General features: G+C 39.5%; 1 protein-coding gene across 1 annotated transcript in view; it reads left to right on the top strand.

The window, feature by feature from the left end:
* LOC102810039 (RING finger protein 17-like) overlaps positions 1 to 15,757 on the top strand; it is an 85,333-nt gene that overhangs the window by 45,839 nt on the left and 23,737 nt on the right. Inside the window, exons 20-24 of the mRNA XM_085505178.1 lie at positions 1,003 to 1,118; positions 1,825 to 1,945; positions 2,068 to 2,179; positions 2,433 to 2,657; positions 4,780 to 4,933. Of these exons, the coding sequence (XP_085361304.1) occupies positions 1,003 to 1,118; positions 1,825 to 1,945; positions 2,068 to 2,179; positions 2,433 to 2,657; positions 4,780 to 4,933 (728 nt within the window). The remainder of the gene's footprint in view (positions 1 to 1,002; positions 1,119 to 1,824; positions 1,946 to 2,067; positions 2,180 to 2,432; positions 2,658 to 4,779; positions 4,934 to 15,757) is intronic.

Genomic DNA, 15,757 nt, shown 5'->3' with positions numbered 1-15,757 from the left:
TGACTGTACTGTGCATTTGGCAGCCAAGAATGGCATGCTGGAAAGATGGTCCTACAGCACCCTGTTACAATGACTGTACTGTGCATTTGGCAGCCAAAAATGGCATGCTGGGAAGATGGTCATACAGCACCCTGTTACAACGACTGTACTGTGAATTTGGCAGCCAAAAATGGCATGCTGGGAAGATGGTCATACAGCACCCTGTTACAATGACTGTACTGTGCATTTGGCAGCCAAGAATGGCATGCTGGGAAGATGGTCATACAGCACCCTGTTACAATGACAGTACTGCGCATTTGGCAGCCAAGAATGGCATGCTGGGAAGATGGTCATACAGCACCCTGTTACAATGACTGTACTGTGCATTTGGCAGCCAAGAATGGCATGCTGGAAAGATGGTCATACAGCACCCTGTTATAATGACAGTACTGTGCATTTGGCAGCCAAGAATGGCATGCTGGGAAAATGGTCATACAGCACCCTGTTATAATGACTGTACTGTGCATTTGGCAGTCAAGAATGGCATGCTGGGAAGATGGTCATACAGCACCCTGTTATAATGACTACTGTGCATTTGGCAGTCAAGAATGGCATGCTGGGAAGATGGTCATACAGCACCCTGTTATAATGACTACTGTGCATTTGGCAGTCAAGAATGGCATGCTGGAAAGATGGTCATACAGCACCCTGTTACAATGACTGTACTGTACACTTGGCAGCCAAGAATGGCATGCTGGGAAGATGGAAGTCTTACATTAATGCACATCTATCTGCGTGAATATATTGCACGTCATTTATGTAATTATTTGTTCCTGTTCAGATGACCTGAAATCCTGCCCTTGTAGTTTCACCTGTTTTCTTTCACACACAACTTGTTCTTCCTTTGGGTTGTCTGCAGCTAGTTTTTAGCCATAAGAGATCACATTGAAAAATGTACCAATTATATGGGGACTGTTATTTTCAATAATTTTGAGTGACCCACTTGAATATATTTATCATCAGCTTTGCCCGGAAGTTGTAATGTTGAAGTATTATACGTTGATTATGGTAACACTGATATAGTGGAATATACTAAGTTACTGAAAATCCCTGATGATTTCCTCAAGCTCCCTGTACAGGTAAGCAGTCTAATCTGAATTACTGTAAAATCTGCATTAAAAGCTGCATCCCTGATAGAAGCCGCACCCATTCTTTTTGAACAATTGAGACCCAAAAATTCATTATTTCTCATATCTGTAGATGCTCTAATAGCATCCCGTCTGTTGCATTGTACCATTTTAATAGAAGCCACAGCTTCTAGTACAGATTTAACAGTATATTGTAATATCAGACTCCTAAGCTTACCAGTTATCTGAATGTAAATGCTTTTATTATACTTTCTGGGTAAATCATTTGATATTATAGGGAGACTGGTAAAACTATTATTTCAAGACTGTCTACAGTCTTTTTAATAACCCCGTCCCTCCTAGTGCAGCCCTTTCCTATTATGCAGTTCATCTAAAAACCCGGAACCGGGACATGAAATTAAAAATATATCGACATACGGGTTGTTTAATATAAGTGATATTGCATTAATGGACTTAGGTTGTATATTATTTATTTTATTATAATCGCAATGTGTAGTTGTGTATACACTCATTCTAATAATGTTGATGAAATAATAGGCAGAAAGCGCATGTTTACGATGTTTCCGCTTGAGGGCGCACTTCACGTCTTGGGTCGATGTGTTACACTGAAGTCCTGTGACGTCCTTGCTGCTTCCAAATATTTCACATTCTGGTTCTGATTTTTTTCGGACAACCGTTCATCCCATCCCTTTTATAGGCCTTGAGATGTTCCTTGGCTGACATAGATGTTGCTGATGGTGAAGACAGATGGACAGAAGCAGCCTGTAGGAGATTACATGATTTGATACAGCATAAATCTTTAGTAGCAGTTGTTATTGGTAAGTAATGTGATAGAGGGATGGTAAAGGAAATTAGCAAGATTACAAGCTTCCAGCCAATGTTCTTATTTACCCATGAGTGAGAATTCAGTATTTTATGGGGTTAATGTTCTCTATTTCAGATATTATAGATGATATTCCATCAGTAGTGTTGTATGATACCACTGGTAAAGCCGATGTCTGTATCAATGCATTGTTAGTCAGTGAAGGCATTGCTAAAAGTACTGGACCAAAGTAAGTCTTTTTAATATAACAGTCTATTATGAGATAGAATATTATTAGTACTAATAATCTACAGAATGCTTTTCTGTCACAATGGATTTAATAACTGGCAAATCTGCTGTGCGAGTTCTCGAGGTATCAATCAAAAAACAAAATGCATCTAATGTCTCCATTCTTTTCATTCGCATGATATTAAAAGAAAATGATATTCAATATTACTGGGATTTTATGTTTATTGTGAATCAAAGTGTGTATTGTATTACAGTTCAGCCAGTGATAAAGCCGTTATTCAGCCTGTAGAAGAGAAGGAAAAAGCACCTTCCATGCCAGTGGGTCCAATAGCTACTGCCGAGAAGCATCCAGCTAAATACAAACCTAAGTGTAAGCCAGCAAATAATGTTGCTTACACTGAAGTATTGGTCAGTCATATTGAATCACCAGCATGTATATTTGCACAGCTCGCCACAGCAGAGGAGGATGGACTCAGTATGTAAGTTAAGAGAAAAATGATAAAACGAGATGCTAACTTTGACAATGTCAGATTAACCATTAGCTTAAAAAATATATTTTAAAAAAATTACCAAGTTCTTTATACTGTATGATAGTAGTCATTATGTTACATGGTTTTTTTTCTATGGTTAAAATAATCAATATACAACAAATACAATTTTTACTTGCTTCTATTAGAGATGCGCTCCAATAAAGCAATGTGGTAGTGACTTTTTGGTGTTGGTCATAATGAGCTGGTACCAGTGTTTTTCTACAAGAAATGAATTTATTGTGATTGTCTCTCTTGTGTTCCACAACTTGCCCAGTGACATCAAAACTCGCACAGCAAAACATCATCTGTTCAACTTTTTCCATTTGAAGTTTAAAAAAAAATCAATGCTTGATTTTATAGCAAAGTTGCTCATGCAGTGCCACTTAGAAAGAACGCTACTAAGTATTTGTGGGTTATAAACCCTAGTAAGTGCAGTTTATTAACTTCTTGTAGTTTTCTTATTCCTGACAAGTTACAAAATATAATTTAAAAGTAATCGTATACCATTAATGATGATGTAACCTTAAGGTAGTACCGTTAAAGTCCTAATATAAACCGCATACGTAATAGTAACCGCACCCCCAATTCCGGCTTCGGGGTTAAAGAGTTCTTAACAAAAATTGAAAACTTGAAAAGTACCTATTACTAACCGCACCCCCAATTCAACAAGACCGTGACTGACTTCATTGTTTCAACCAGCTGTTCCAAAACGGCATTGTTCCTAATCCTATTCTTTGTTTCGACAACATGCCTAAAAATATTCACACCTATTTATTGTTCAGCGGTGATAAGATGTCAGACTGGCAATGAAACTGCTTTTGTTCTGGCGGCGACCTCTGTCAATACTCTTTCTGAATACGTCTGTGTTTCGTAAGTTTTAGACAATGAGCTTTTATCACCGTAAAAGTGTTAAACTGAGCATTGAAGAATAATTTATCTTTCGAAAACAAATAATTTCTTGATTTAAAAAAAAAATCGTGCCGTTTTCCCATGGAAATCAAAGGCAAAAGATCGCACTACATTATCGGTAAATCTCTTCCGTGTTGCGTTCACCATGAGGTCGCTGAACTGTCATTAACATATTTAAATGAGCTATGTAATTTAGACACGTGGGCACCATCCAGCATTTTGATTGGTTAATTAGCGACTTGACCTATCCGGTCAATAATACGTCACGACGTCACGTGAGCATTCAAAAGCATGGCGGATATCGTATCGGCTGTTTACATGTGACTGAAATCATTCGCTTACGGGGAAACTAAGTTGAATTTTACTTGCATTTTATAACAATTCAACGAATTTATTTTTCGTGCGTTATTGTAATCACTACTAAATAATAATCACCAATATCAATACTTCGAAAACAAGTAAGTTATTCACTTGTGACCAGCAGCATGGCCGGATCGAGCTACCGTTATGTGATCATTTGCTACTAAGCAGTGCATTCGTGTTTTTATTTGAAACTTCTGTTTGAATATACTTTTCGTTACCAAGAAAATTAAAAAAAATAAATGCATATTACATTAAAAATACTGAGTATTTTTTGTATCATGTAGAATTTTTTTTTGATTGAATGTAATTTTTCAACATTTCGTAACGCCTATTTTAGAACCAAAATAAGGCCTTTCACTCTTCCCCGACGCCTATTCAAGAGATTGTACGGTGTATTGTTTGTTTTGTGCATGTGTTGTGAACAAAAAATGACCACGCCCATTTAGTGATTGCAATATGTACGTAATAGAAACCGCACCCCGAACTTGAGCTTTTGATCCCAATTTTTAAATTGATACATTGTAATATAAACCGCGGTTTATAATAGGACTTTAACGGTAATCTTGGCTGTAGCAATAAATAGACCTTAGAAGAAAATGGTTGCCGAGATCTCATTGAGAGTGAGAGCATTGAGACTTGTTTTTGTCCCTCAAATAGTATTCTATTCTCTAGTGTTCCAACACTACATGGGCTGTCAACAAGATTTCTGAAGCCATTTACGTCTACCGTCTATGATCAACTTTGTGATATGATTGCACAAGCACAAAATATAGAAACAAACAAAATTGCTTTATTTTAGGTTAATGAAGTCCATCACAAGTTATTACAATGCTTTGGAAGAAATTGAAGAAAAAGAGTGGGAGGAAGGAGACATGTGCGCTGCACTGTTTGTACATGGAGAAGTATGGTGTCGATCTAGGATTATATCATTGCTACCTGGAAACCTGTGTGTGGTAAGTATGGTGTCGACCTAGGATTATATCATTGCTACCTGGAAACCTGTGTGTGGTGAGTATGGTGTCGATCTAGGATTATATTATTGCTACCTGGAAACCTGTGTGTGGTAAGTATGGTGTCGATCTAGGATTACCGGTATATTATTGCTACCTGGAAACCTGTGTGTGGTGAGTATGGTGTCGATCTAGGATTATATTATTGCTACCTGGAAACCTGTGTGTGGTAAGTATGGTGTCGATCTAGGATTATATCATTGCTACCTGGAAACCTGTGTGTGGTAAGTATGGTGTCAATCTAGGATTATATCATTGCTACCTGGAAACCTGTGTGTGGTGAGTATGGTGTCAATCTAGGATTATATCATTGCTACCTGGAAACCTGTGTGTGGTGAGTATGGTGTCGATCTAGGATTATATCATTGCTACCTGGAAACCTGTGTGTGGTGAGTATGGTGTCGATCTAGGATTATATTATTGCTACCTGGAAACCTGTGTGTGGTAAGTATGGTGTCGATCTAGGATTACCGGTATATTATTGCTACCTGGAAACCTGTGTGTGGTAAGTATGGTGTCGATCTAGGATTGTATCATTGCTACCTGGAAACCTGTGTGTGGTAAGTATGGTGTCGATCTAGGATTATATCATTGCTACCTGGAAACCTGTGTGTGGTGAGTATGGTGTCGATCTAGGATTATATTATTGCTACCTGGAAACCTGTGTGTGGTAAGTATGGTGTCGATCTAGGATTATATCATTGCTACCTGGAAACCTGTGTGTGGTAAGTATGGTGTCGATCTAGGATTGTATCATTGCTACCTGGAAACCTGTGTGTGGTAAGTATGGTGTCGACCTAGGATTATATCATTGCTACCTGGAAACCTGTGTGTGGTGAGTATGGTGTCGATCTAGGATTATATTATTGCTACCTGGAAACCTGTGTGTGGTAAGTATGGTGTCGATCTAGGATTATATCATTGCTACCTGGAAACCTGTGTGTGGTAAGTATGGTGTCAATCTAGGATTATATCATTGCTACCTGGAAACCTGTGTGTGGTGAGTATGGTGTCAATCTAGGATTATATCATTGCTACCTGGAAACCTGTGTGTGGTGAGTATGGTGTCGATCTAGGATTATATCATTGCTACCTGGAAACCTGTGTGTGGTGAGTATGGTGTCGATCTAGGATTATATTATTGCTACCTGGAAACCTGTGTGTGGTAAGTATGGTGTCGATCTAGGATTACCGGTATATTATTGCTACCTGGAAACCTGTGTGTGGTAAGTATGGTGTCGATCTAGGATTGTATCATTGCTACCTGGAAACCTGTGTGTGGTAAGTATGGTGTCGATCTAGGATTATATCATTGCTACCTGGAAACCTGTGTGTGGTGAGTATGGTGTCGATCTAGGATTATATTATTGCTACCTGGAAACCTGTGTGTGGTAAGTATGGTGTCGATCTAGGATTATATCATTGCTACCTGGAAACCTGTGTGTGGTAAGTATGGTGTCGATCTAGGATTGTATCATTGCTACCTGGAAACCTGTGTGTGGTAAGTATGGTGTCGACCTAGGATTATATCATTGCTACCTGGAAACCTGTGTGTGGTGAGTATGGTGTCGATCTAGGATTATATTATTGCTACCTGGAAACCTGTGTGTGGTAAGTATGGTGTCGATCTAGGATTATATCATTGCTACCTGGAAACCTGTGTGTGGTGAGTATGGTGTCGATCTAGGATTATATCATTGCTACAGTACTCATTTCGCCGAACCTCCCGCCCGCTTCCGGATTTCGATCGCTTTTTTTCCGCTCGCTTTGTTCAATTCGACCGCGCAATTTCCGGTTTTTTTTTCGACCGCGCAAATCCGGAAGTATCCGCTCGCGCAATCGCTCGCTCGCTCGCCTGACAGCGAAACCGCCCGCATTTACAGTTCATTACCTACTGTTTCATGTACAAGTGTATCATTTTTGTTTTTTATGATGTTAAAATAAGAATAAATACAATCAGAAATTTATAGAACGACCGTTGAAAAAATACGGTGGATCACACGGCCATAAAAAAATTGGTAATAATACATACGCGTAGTAATAATGTCCACCATAAACAAGATCGAACCAAACATGTGAAATCAAATACGACACTGACACAGACACAACTGTGGCTGTGATTTGGCTCGAAGTATAGCCACTGTACTCTATAGGTCGGAACAATTCACGAAGTCGGAAAGTCTCATGTCAGGATTGACATTTATTGAACTTTGAAAAGGAAACATCAACATCGGCTTGAAACAACAACAAACGTAAAAATAATAATAACGATAACAATGGCACGAGGACCTCAAGTGTCACATGACACAAAACTCAAGTTGTGATAGATCGGTTTTAAACCAATCACTGATCGCGGTAATAATGTCATAGGTCAAATACAATGTATGATATAATAAGAATACGAATAATCTAAACTAAACATCAAAGCTATTGCTGAACAGAAATAATACAGCAAATTGAATATTAATTATAGAAAACATTTTGAAGTCTAACTAGACAATTCAAACTTAATCAACAAACACACCTATGATTTGCATCTCGCCCCGACATACTCCGGGCACAAACGAGTTGCTGGCAAACCTGTATCAAAACATAGTGGGTTTGCTTAACTGTAGAATCAATGTAAAATGCTCAAATATTCAATAAAGGGAACATTATAACATAGAATTATGATACAAATGAATATCTTGCCTAAATTGTGCAATATTCATTATTATGAGAAATACTGTTCTTACTTATTTCTAGTGTTCAGTAATAAATCACTGTTTTGAAAAGAGTTCTCTGGTGATATCGAAAAGTTTGTAAAAGAGTCTCTATGTGATAAAGAGTCAATGTAATTATTCACACAGAATTATCATTGTACTGCATGGTGATTCTTTGTTTGGCTAGTTGAGCTGCCTTTCTTCGTGATTGTCTGTGAATTTGCGTTGTGTTAGAATTGTCTACTTCATCATTGATTGGTTGTGAATCGATCAATGACGTCGCAGATATGTCCGTTGATATTTCTTGATCAGATTGTGTGTTGTCGGTTGATATCTCTAATGGATATAAACGTGAAATGTCTCGGTTGGTCATTCCACTTTTCGTCTTGATTTCTGCTGCGCGAACAATACCGTCCGAACCTGGTAATAACTTGGTAACACAGGCTAGGTTCCAGTGAAGGCGCTTCTTGATGTCATCATGTACTAAAACTATATCACCAACTTTGATTCTATTGGTTTTGACACCCTTGTGTTGGTTGATGTGCCGTTCGCGAAGAGCGGTGATATATTCATGCGACCAACGCCTCCAGAAGGCATCTTGAAGCATAGTGAGGTAACGATATCGGTGATTTGCAATGTGATGATTCATCAAGATATTGGGGTTTGTGACCGTTTCAGTAGCTTGTGGTAAACTGTGTATACTACGCCCGTTGATCAAATGTGAAGGTGTGAGCGGATTCAGATCGGCGATATCTGAAGAAACAAATGTCAGCGGTCGTTCATTTATTGAAGATTCAATTTCGGTCAGAATAGTCTCCAATTCGACATAGGTCACACAGGATCGCCCAAGAACTTTCTTAAGGCTTGTCTTGGTAATAGAAATCATTCGTTCAAAGAAACCTCCGCACCATGGACTGCGCTTTGGAGTAAATTTCCATGCTATGCGTTGATCTGATAAATAGCGTTGTACTGTAGAATTTTGAATGATTTCTTTGAGCTGGTGTGACGCTGATACAAACGTTGACGCATTGTCCGATATGATGAGATTAGGTGTCGAGCGACGTGATGTGAAACGTCGGAGGGCTAATAGAAACGATTCAGTCGTAAGATCTCTGACGAGTTCTAAGTGTATGGCGCGCGTGATAGTACATGTGAATAGACAGATGTAGACCTTAACAATAGCTTGATTGATTGGGTCTTTGACGAATAAGTGTCCGGTGTAGTCTATTCCAATAGAAGAAAAGGGTTCAGATCGTTTTACTCTGAAGGTAGGAAGTGGCGCTGGAATTGGCTTGGAGTATGGCGTACCGTCTACTTTCTTGCAAATGACGCATTGGCGTAGAACTGCTTTGACGTAGCGTCGCATTGAGATTATCCAGTACCGCTCGCGTAATTGAGACGTGACTGCGTTAGTACCGGCATGTTGAAGACTTAAATGAGTGTCCCGAATTATCATTGTGGTGAACGCATGTTTACCGGGGATCAATATCGGGTGTACAGTGTTGAAGGGTAAGTTGGTATTCTGCAGTCGACCTCCTGCACGTAATAATTGATCGCTGTCGACGAATAGCTTGAGTTGCTTGCAGAGAATTCCAAGTTTACCATCGTTCTTGGTTAGTCTTCGAATTTCATCAGCGTAGTACATATGTTGAATATTCTGAATCCAAACTAGCTCGGCGGTCTCTAGTTCGGTCGGTGAGGGCGCTGTTGTTTGTTGATTGTTGTCATCTGGAGAGGTCAATATGGCTGTCTTCTTTGTGCGTTCTCTCAACTTGTTAATGAAACGTAATACAAACGCTGTAACTCTAAGTAGATGTGATAAATTTTGATAATGTTCGATCTGGAATACATTGTCAATATTGTAGTTGACTTCTGTGGAAGTTTCTGTGACTGAGATTGATTGTTCGCGTATCGTAGGCGATATGAATGGAGGGCCTAGTTGTGCGTTTTCTAAATTTGGCATTGTTGTAACAACAGTGTGAAGTACTGTCTGTTCAGAGACTTCAGTGGGCGTTGAAGATGGGGCTTGCGTATATGTGGATACTGAAGTGTCCCCTGTCTTCACACGTTGATCAGAATTGGTTGTGTTTGGAGTATCAAATAACTCGCATCTGGGCCAGTGTTGTCGATTAGTTAACCAAAACGGTCCGTTCCACCACAATTTTGATTCTGATAGCTCAGCTGGTGTGATACCTCGGGTTACTAAGTCGGCTGGGTTCTCTGCTGTATTGACGTAGTGGAGTTCCTGTTGAAATGAGTTGATTTCTGTCACACGATTGCGAGTAAACACATTCTGTTTACCTCGTCCATGTAGCCAATGTAATGTTATCTGACTATCTGACCATAACACATATTTTGAGATTGAGTATTTCCGTTCAAGGGATTTACCAACAAATTGACTAAGTCGTGTTCCAATCAGGGCTCCCATTAACTCTAAGCGTGGTATTGTTAGGGTTTGCTTGTTTATGGGAGCAACTCGTGCCTTTGCCATCACTAATGTAGATTCGGTGTCAGATACTAAATACACTGCGGCTCCGTAGGCCTTGTCTGATGCATCAGAAAATGTGTGAATTTCAACACTAGTCGGATTGTTGACAAAATATTTGCGCTGGATGTGATTGTTCGTCATCTTGTAGAGATCATCGGCTATATTTTGCCATTGTTGTAGTATTTCAGAGTCGATGGGTGTATCCCAGTTGTGATTGGTGATCCATAAATGTTGAATGATCAATTTTGCTTTGATATGAACAGGAGAAAACAAACCTAGTGGATCATATAGACTAGCGCTATATGCTACGATATCTCGCTTAGAAGTAAATTGTCCGAAGTTCGGCGTTTTTAATGGTTTCACGCGCAGAAGGTCAGCTTTAGAATCCCAGCGGATCCCGAGAATTGATAAGTCAGACTTTGAGTTGGATCGACCATCAATATCAATAACTTGTCTCAGAAATGCATCATTAGTGTTCCAGGAACGTAAGTTAAACTTGCGTGTAGATAGGATATTGATTGATTGTTCATAGAACTGTAATGCTTCCATTGAAGATGCGCAACTAGAAACTACGTCATCGACGTAAATGTCCTGTTGTAGAACTTGGGCTGTCGATTTTGAAGAGTGTTCATTCGTTAAATGTTTGATGGCTGCATTCAATATGAAGGGTGAACATGTAGCGCCGAATAGAACTGATTTGAACTGGAAGGTTTCGAAAGGGCTATTAATATTGGTTGAGTCCGTTAACCATAGAAATTTAGTGTATTTCCGGTCGGCTTCATGTAGACTAATTTGTAAGAAAGCCTTTTCAATATCTGCGGTTAATGCTATGGGGTCTGCTCGAAATCTCAGTAGTATAGACGTTAATGAATTGAGAAGTGGGGGTCCTGTATCTAAACACTGATTGAGGCTGGGCTGGTCCTTACCAGTAGTTGCTGAACAGTCGTACACTATTCTAATTGGAGTAGACTCGCTGTCCTTCTTGACCGAGCGATGAGGTAAGTAGTGCCCGATATTTGTACTATCATCGGTGACTCTCTCAATAAAACCTCTATGCAACTGATCATTGATAATGTTGTCGTAAACTTTGACAAGTTTGTCTGGTAGCTTGGCGATCATTTTTCTGGTGCGAGTATTTGCTGCTTGATAGTTGGTATGTAAGGTAGGGTGATCCGGTTTCCAAGGTAATTTAGCTGTGTATCTTCCATCTTCGGTGGTGAGGCAATGATCAATATATTGTGTGTATTGTTCATTTTGTGCTACTTTGAGTTTGCTTGACTTGATTGTATCGTAAACACCAACTGTCTCTAAATCCCAAAATGAGCTGACTAAACTATCGAGTTCAGTATCTGGGGCTTTGACACTGGATATATGAAAAGTCTGGATATTTCTTCCCCTCCGTCTAGTTGAAGGAATAGGCCCTGATAAGAGATAGCCGAAAGCGGAAGAAACTGCGACAGGACTGCAACCTCTAATGATGTGGGATCCAACATAGTCCCAATAATGGTCAGCACCAATCAATACATCCACAGTCATGTTAGTGTCGTGAGAAAGTGGGTGTGCTAATTTGAGGTTGCGTATATGTGATATATTGCGTAAATCGTGTGTGAGATTGTTATCTAAATTATCGGAAATTTCATTGACTATGAGCAAGTCGATTGCGCTCTTTATACCATCTATCTGTAGAAGACCGACAGTGGTACGAGGTATCGTTTTATACCCTGTTTTCGAATTGGAAAATGATTTCAGATTGAGAGTTTCCGAGTAATTGGGATTTGCATTTATCGAATTTGCAAACTTTGTTGTCACAAAACTCCTATCAGCCCCCTCATCAAAAAGGACTGTAGCGACCCTAGAAACACCATTGCCAAATGTGGTGATTCGTGCGGTTTTCAGCAAGACGCGCGGTGGTGGGTCGGTATTTGACCGCCTATTGAGAAATGGTCGCTTGGGAGAGTGATTTGATACATGCGCGAAATTTATGTGGGTATCGCTTGATTTATTTTGCTGGGTGTCTGTCGAAATAGTCGAGTGAATTGAAGTATGATGCTTGCCTTTGCACGTGCGACAAGTCCAACGGGAGCGACATTCTCGCAAAAGATGATGACCTAAACAATTAAAACAGAGCTTGTTATCATGTATAAATTTCAAACGATCTGTGCGTGTTGTTATGGTACGACAGTCTGTGGTATAATGTTTACCATTACAGTAAGTGCAATGTGGTGATCTGGGTGTATACTGCTGTGATTTAGCATTGTTTTGTGCAGTGTGTGTTCTGGCATTAGCAGTATATTTTGTTTTGTTAGAGACATGTGGATTGCATTGATAGTTACCATGGGTACCAGCTGCTTGTTTTGACTGAGGATACTGACTGTTGGTATTGAAAGCAGCAACAGACGATGGGTAGTGATCGCTATCAGCAGCGTCGTCTGATCCAATGTTGAGAGCTTTGATTTCATGTAGCATTGCTTTGCTGAGCGTCGCCAAAGTCCATGTATCATCCGTGTTGGATCGAGAAAGTTGGCGTTGAAATTGAACTGGCAGTTGCTTGAGTAAAAACGGTATCAATAGCTTTTCGTAGTGAGATTCATCCTGTCCAAGAGCTTTGAGTGAGCGAATAGTTGTGTCCAGATTATCGTGAAATGTTCGCAAAGATGTGGCGTTATAATCGGGTGGTGCACGCGTCCATAATGACTCCATGTGCGCTTGAATAATAAGTTGTGTCTGCCCGTAACGCTTTTCTAGCAGTGCGTATGCCAGTTTGTAATTTTCGGCGGACATCTGATAGCCGTCTATGAGTTGCTTGGCGTCGTCGGCAACAAATGATCGCAAGTACGTAAACTTCTGTACATCGGTAATCTGCGTATTTGAATCAATTGTGGCCTTAAAATTGTCGTTGAATTCGTTCCATGTTAGTGGGTCTCCGCGGAAAATGGGTATCTCGAGGCGAGGCAGTTGAACAGTTTTGAGTTGAGGTGGGTGGCGTTGTACGCTGACTGGTCGTTGATTTGGGTCTAGAATTGAAGCAGGATTGTTTTGATTGACAAATAAAGTAATAAAAGCAACACGATTCAGTATATCTACCTCATAACTGTCAGTAGCGGCGAATTCTGGGTCGTCGATATCGATGAGACCCGTGACATATCCGTCGGCGGTGACTAGGGCTTCGACTCGCGTATCAACGGTTAACTTTCTTGCGGCGATTTCCCGATATGCGACGGTCTTGTCTTGAGCTGTCTCGTAGTTGGATACTAGTTGTTCAATGGGTTGTAGCACCGCTTGTAGCTTGACTCTTGCTCTATCTCTGTTCTTGATTAGCGTGGTGATTTTTGGTGCCATGTTGAAAACTGTGCTGGTTGAAACTTTCACTGTGTCGCGCGACTTTGAATTGCTCCGTTGAATCCTGGTCTCTTGCACCAATATATGGCTGTGATTTGGCTCGAAGTATAGCCACTGTACTCTATAGGTCGGAACAATTCACGAAGTCGGAAAGTCTCATGTCAGGATTGACATTTATTGAACTTTGAAAAGGAAACATCAACATCGGCTTGAAACAACAACAAACGTAAAAATAATAATAACGATAACAATGGCACGAGGACCTCAAGTGTCACATGACACAAAACTCAAGTTGTGATAGATCGGTTTTAAACCAATCACTGATCGCGGTAATAATGTCATAGGTCAAATACAATGTATGATATAATAAGAATACGAATAATCTAAACTAAACATCAAAGCTATTGCTGAACAGAAATAATACAGCAAATTGAATATTAATTATAGAAAACATTTTGAAGTCTAACTAGACAATTCAAACTTAATCAACAAACACACCTATGATTTGCATCTCGCCCCGACAACAACTAATATGAAATAAAACCATTCTATTTTTGGTGGAGAGCGAAAAATGTCTACTGTAGAGTACGGTATTCGTTGAGTAACCGTGTGTAGGGTGATGGTTGTCATGCACGCCTGGTTTGGGTTTAACACGGGTCAAGTTGTAGTTATGTTAAAATCCGTGGCACCTATAACAATTAAAGAATATCTGCAGGAATAGTAAGACTGTGAAAAAAACGACTGATCGATTGTTATAGAATGACCGTAGTGTACAATTTGTCAAACAAATACAATACTTGCAAATGTAATGTCGGCCAGCGCCCATCTTACTTGTCCGAAGTTGTCGAAGCCGACATCAACGGAGATCGCGTTTTTTAACTAGGCGACTGGCAAGCGGACTAACACGTTACATAAACTTGTTGAATTACAATTATGGTTTTTATTTTTGCGCCCAATGTCTCGTTATAAAATAAAGGATTCAAATTTTGCAGGGTATTCCGTTTTTTGCGAACTCTGGGCGAAATACTTTCATCAGCTGTACGTAGTTCACTTACAGCCAAAACAAAGTTAGCTTGGACATTAAGTTGTGAGACGCGACAAAACAAACGCTGCCAGTGATAGATAGATAAAAGAACAAAATAAACGCAAACAAAGGCGCCGACCACACGCTTTGGAAATAAATAGAACGCGTTGCTAAGGGGAATCGCACCTGCATCTTGACGACGTCTCCAGTCATGAGCAGGGTTTGCCGCGTCTTAGAAAAATTGAAAGTTAAAAAGGAATCAGTGTCGGGGAACCATTCACAATATTTGCATGAAAAGTCCCACGCGAAAGCGTTTTTTTTTTTTCCTGAATCCCGATTAATTCATAAATATGAATCGGTAAGGGTCAATTTCCTGCAATCCTTCAAGATTAAATTTGCCTCCGAAAATCTTTCTAACGATGACCTGCAAGATTGCCATGATTGAGTGCCACCATTTCTGTTATAAGATTTATTCAGTATAATAATACAAATGTTCACCCCAACAGAGGTGGACATACAGTTTTAGCGACCCGAAGAGCTCATTGTCAACCGAGGCGAAGCACTACGATAAAGACTTTCCGTTCCCAATAAATAATAATAAAAACAAACTTCTCGTTCCCGACATTATGAAATTCTTTCGTTTTGGGGGGAAAAAACCTGGAAAAAAACCTGATTTTGACAAAATAATTTAGAAATTGATATTAAGAATAATTAATAACGAAATCCATATGTACCCATATTTTTTTTCATAATTACTGATTACACACGAATATTACAGAAAAAAATAATTTGCTATATTATCTATATTTGCGCCTTTTATTTGTCTTGAATCGTGACTGAAAGGAGCTGGATGAAATTACAAACTATGTAGTGTGTTCGACAACTCATGTATGAACAACAATTTTAATAAATATGATTTTACTTGGTAAAATTACTGTATTTTTCTACAAAAAAACAAAAGAATTTCATAATGTCTAGTATGTTATCATAGCGTTGTTGGTAATAGTTGAAAATGATACATCCACGTGAACCTGCTTATATGAGATCGAAGGAGTCTCTGTTTACAACAGCCGTATACATCTAACTGCGTAATCGCTAAGTTTCCTTGTGGACCACGAGCCCTGTTGCTTGTTTGCACGTTATCATGTTCACACAATCGCATACATTATTTGTAAGGGTGCCCTTTGAAATGGCACATTTTCTCGATGTTTTAG

The sequence above is a fragment of the Saccoglossus kowalevskii genome, chromosome 11 (assembly GCF_978046115.1).
Source record: "Saccoglossus kowalevskii chromosome 11, keSacKowa6.1, whole genome shotgun sequence".
In the NCBI taxonomy this organism is placed as follows: domain Eukaryota; kingdom Metazoa; phylum Hemichordata; class Enteropneusta; family Harrimaniidae; genus Saccoglossus; species Saccoglossus kowalevskii.
The sequence above is the reverse complement of the archived record's forward strand: the minus strand, read 5'-3'. Positions and strand labels throughout refer to the sequence as shown.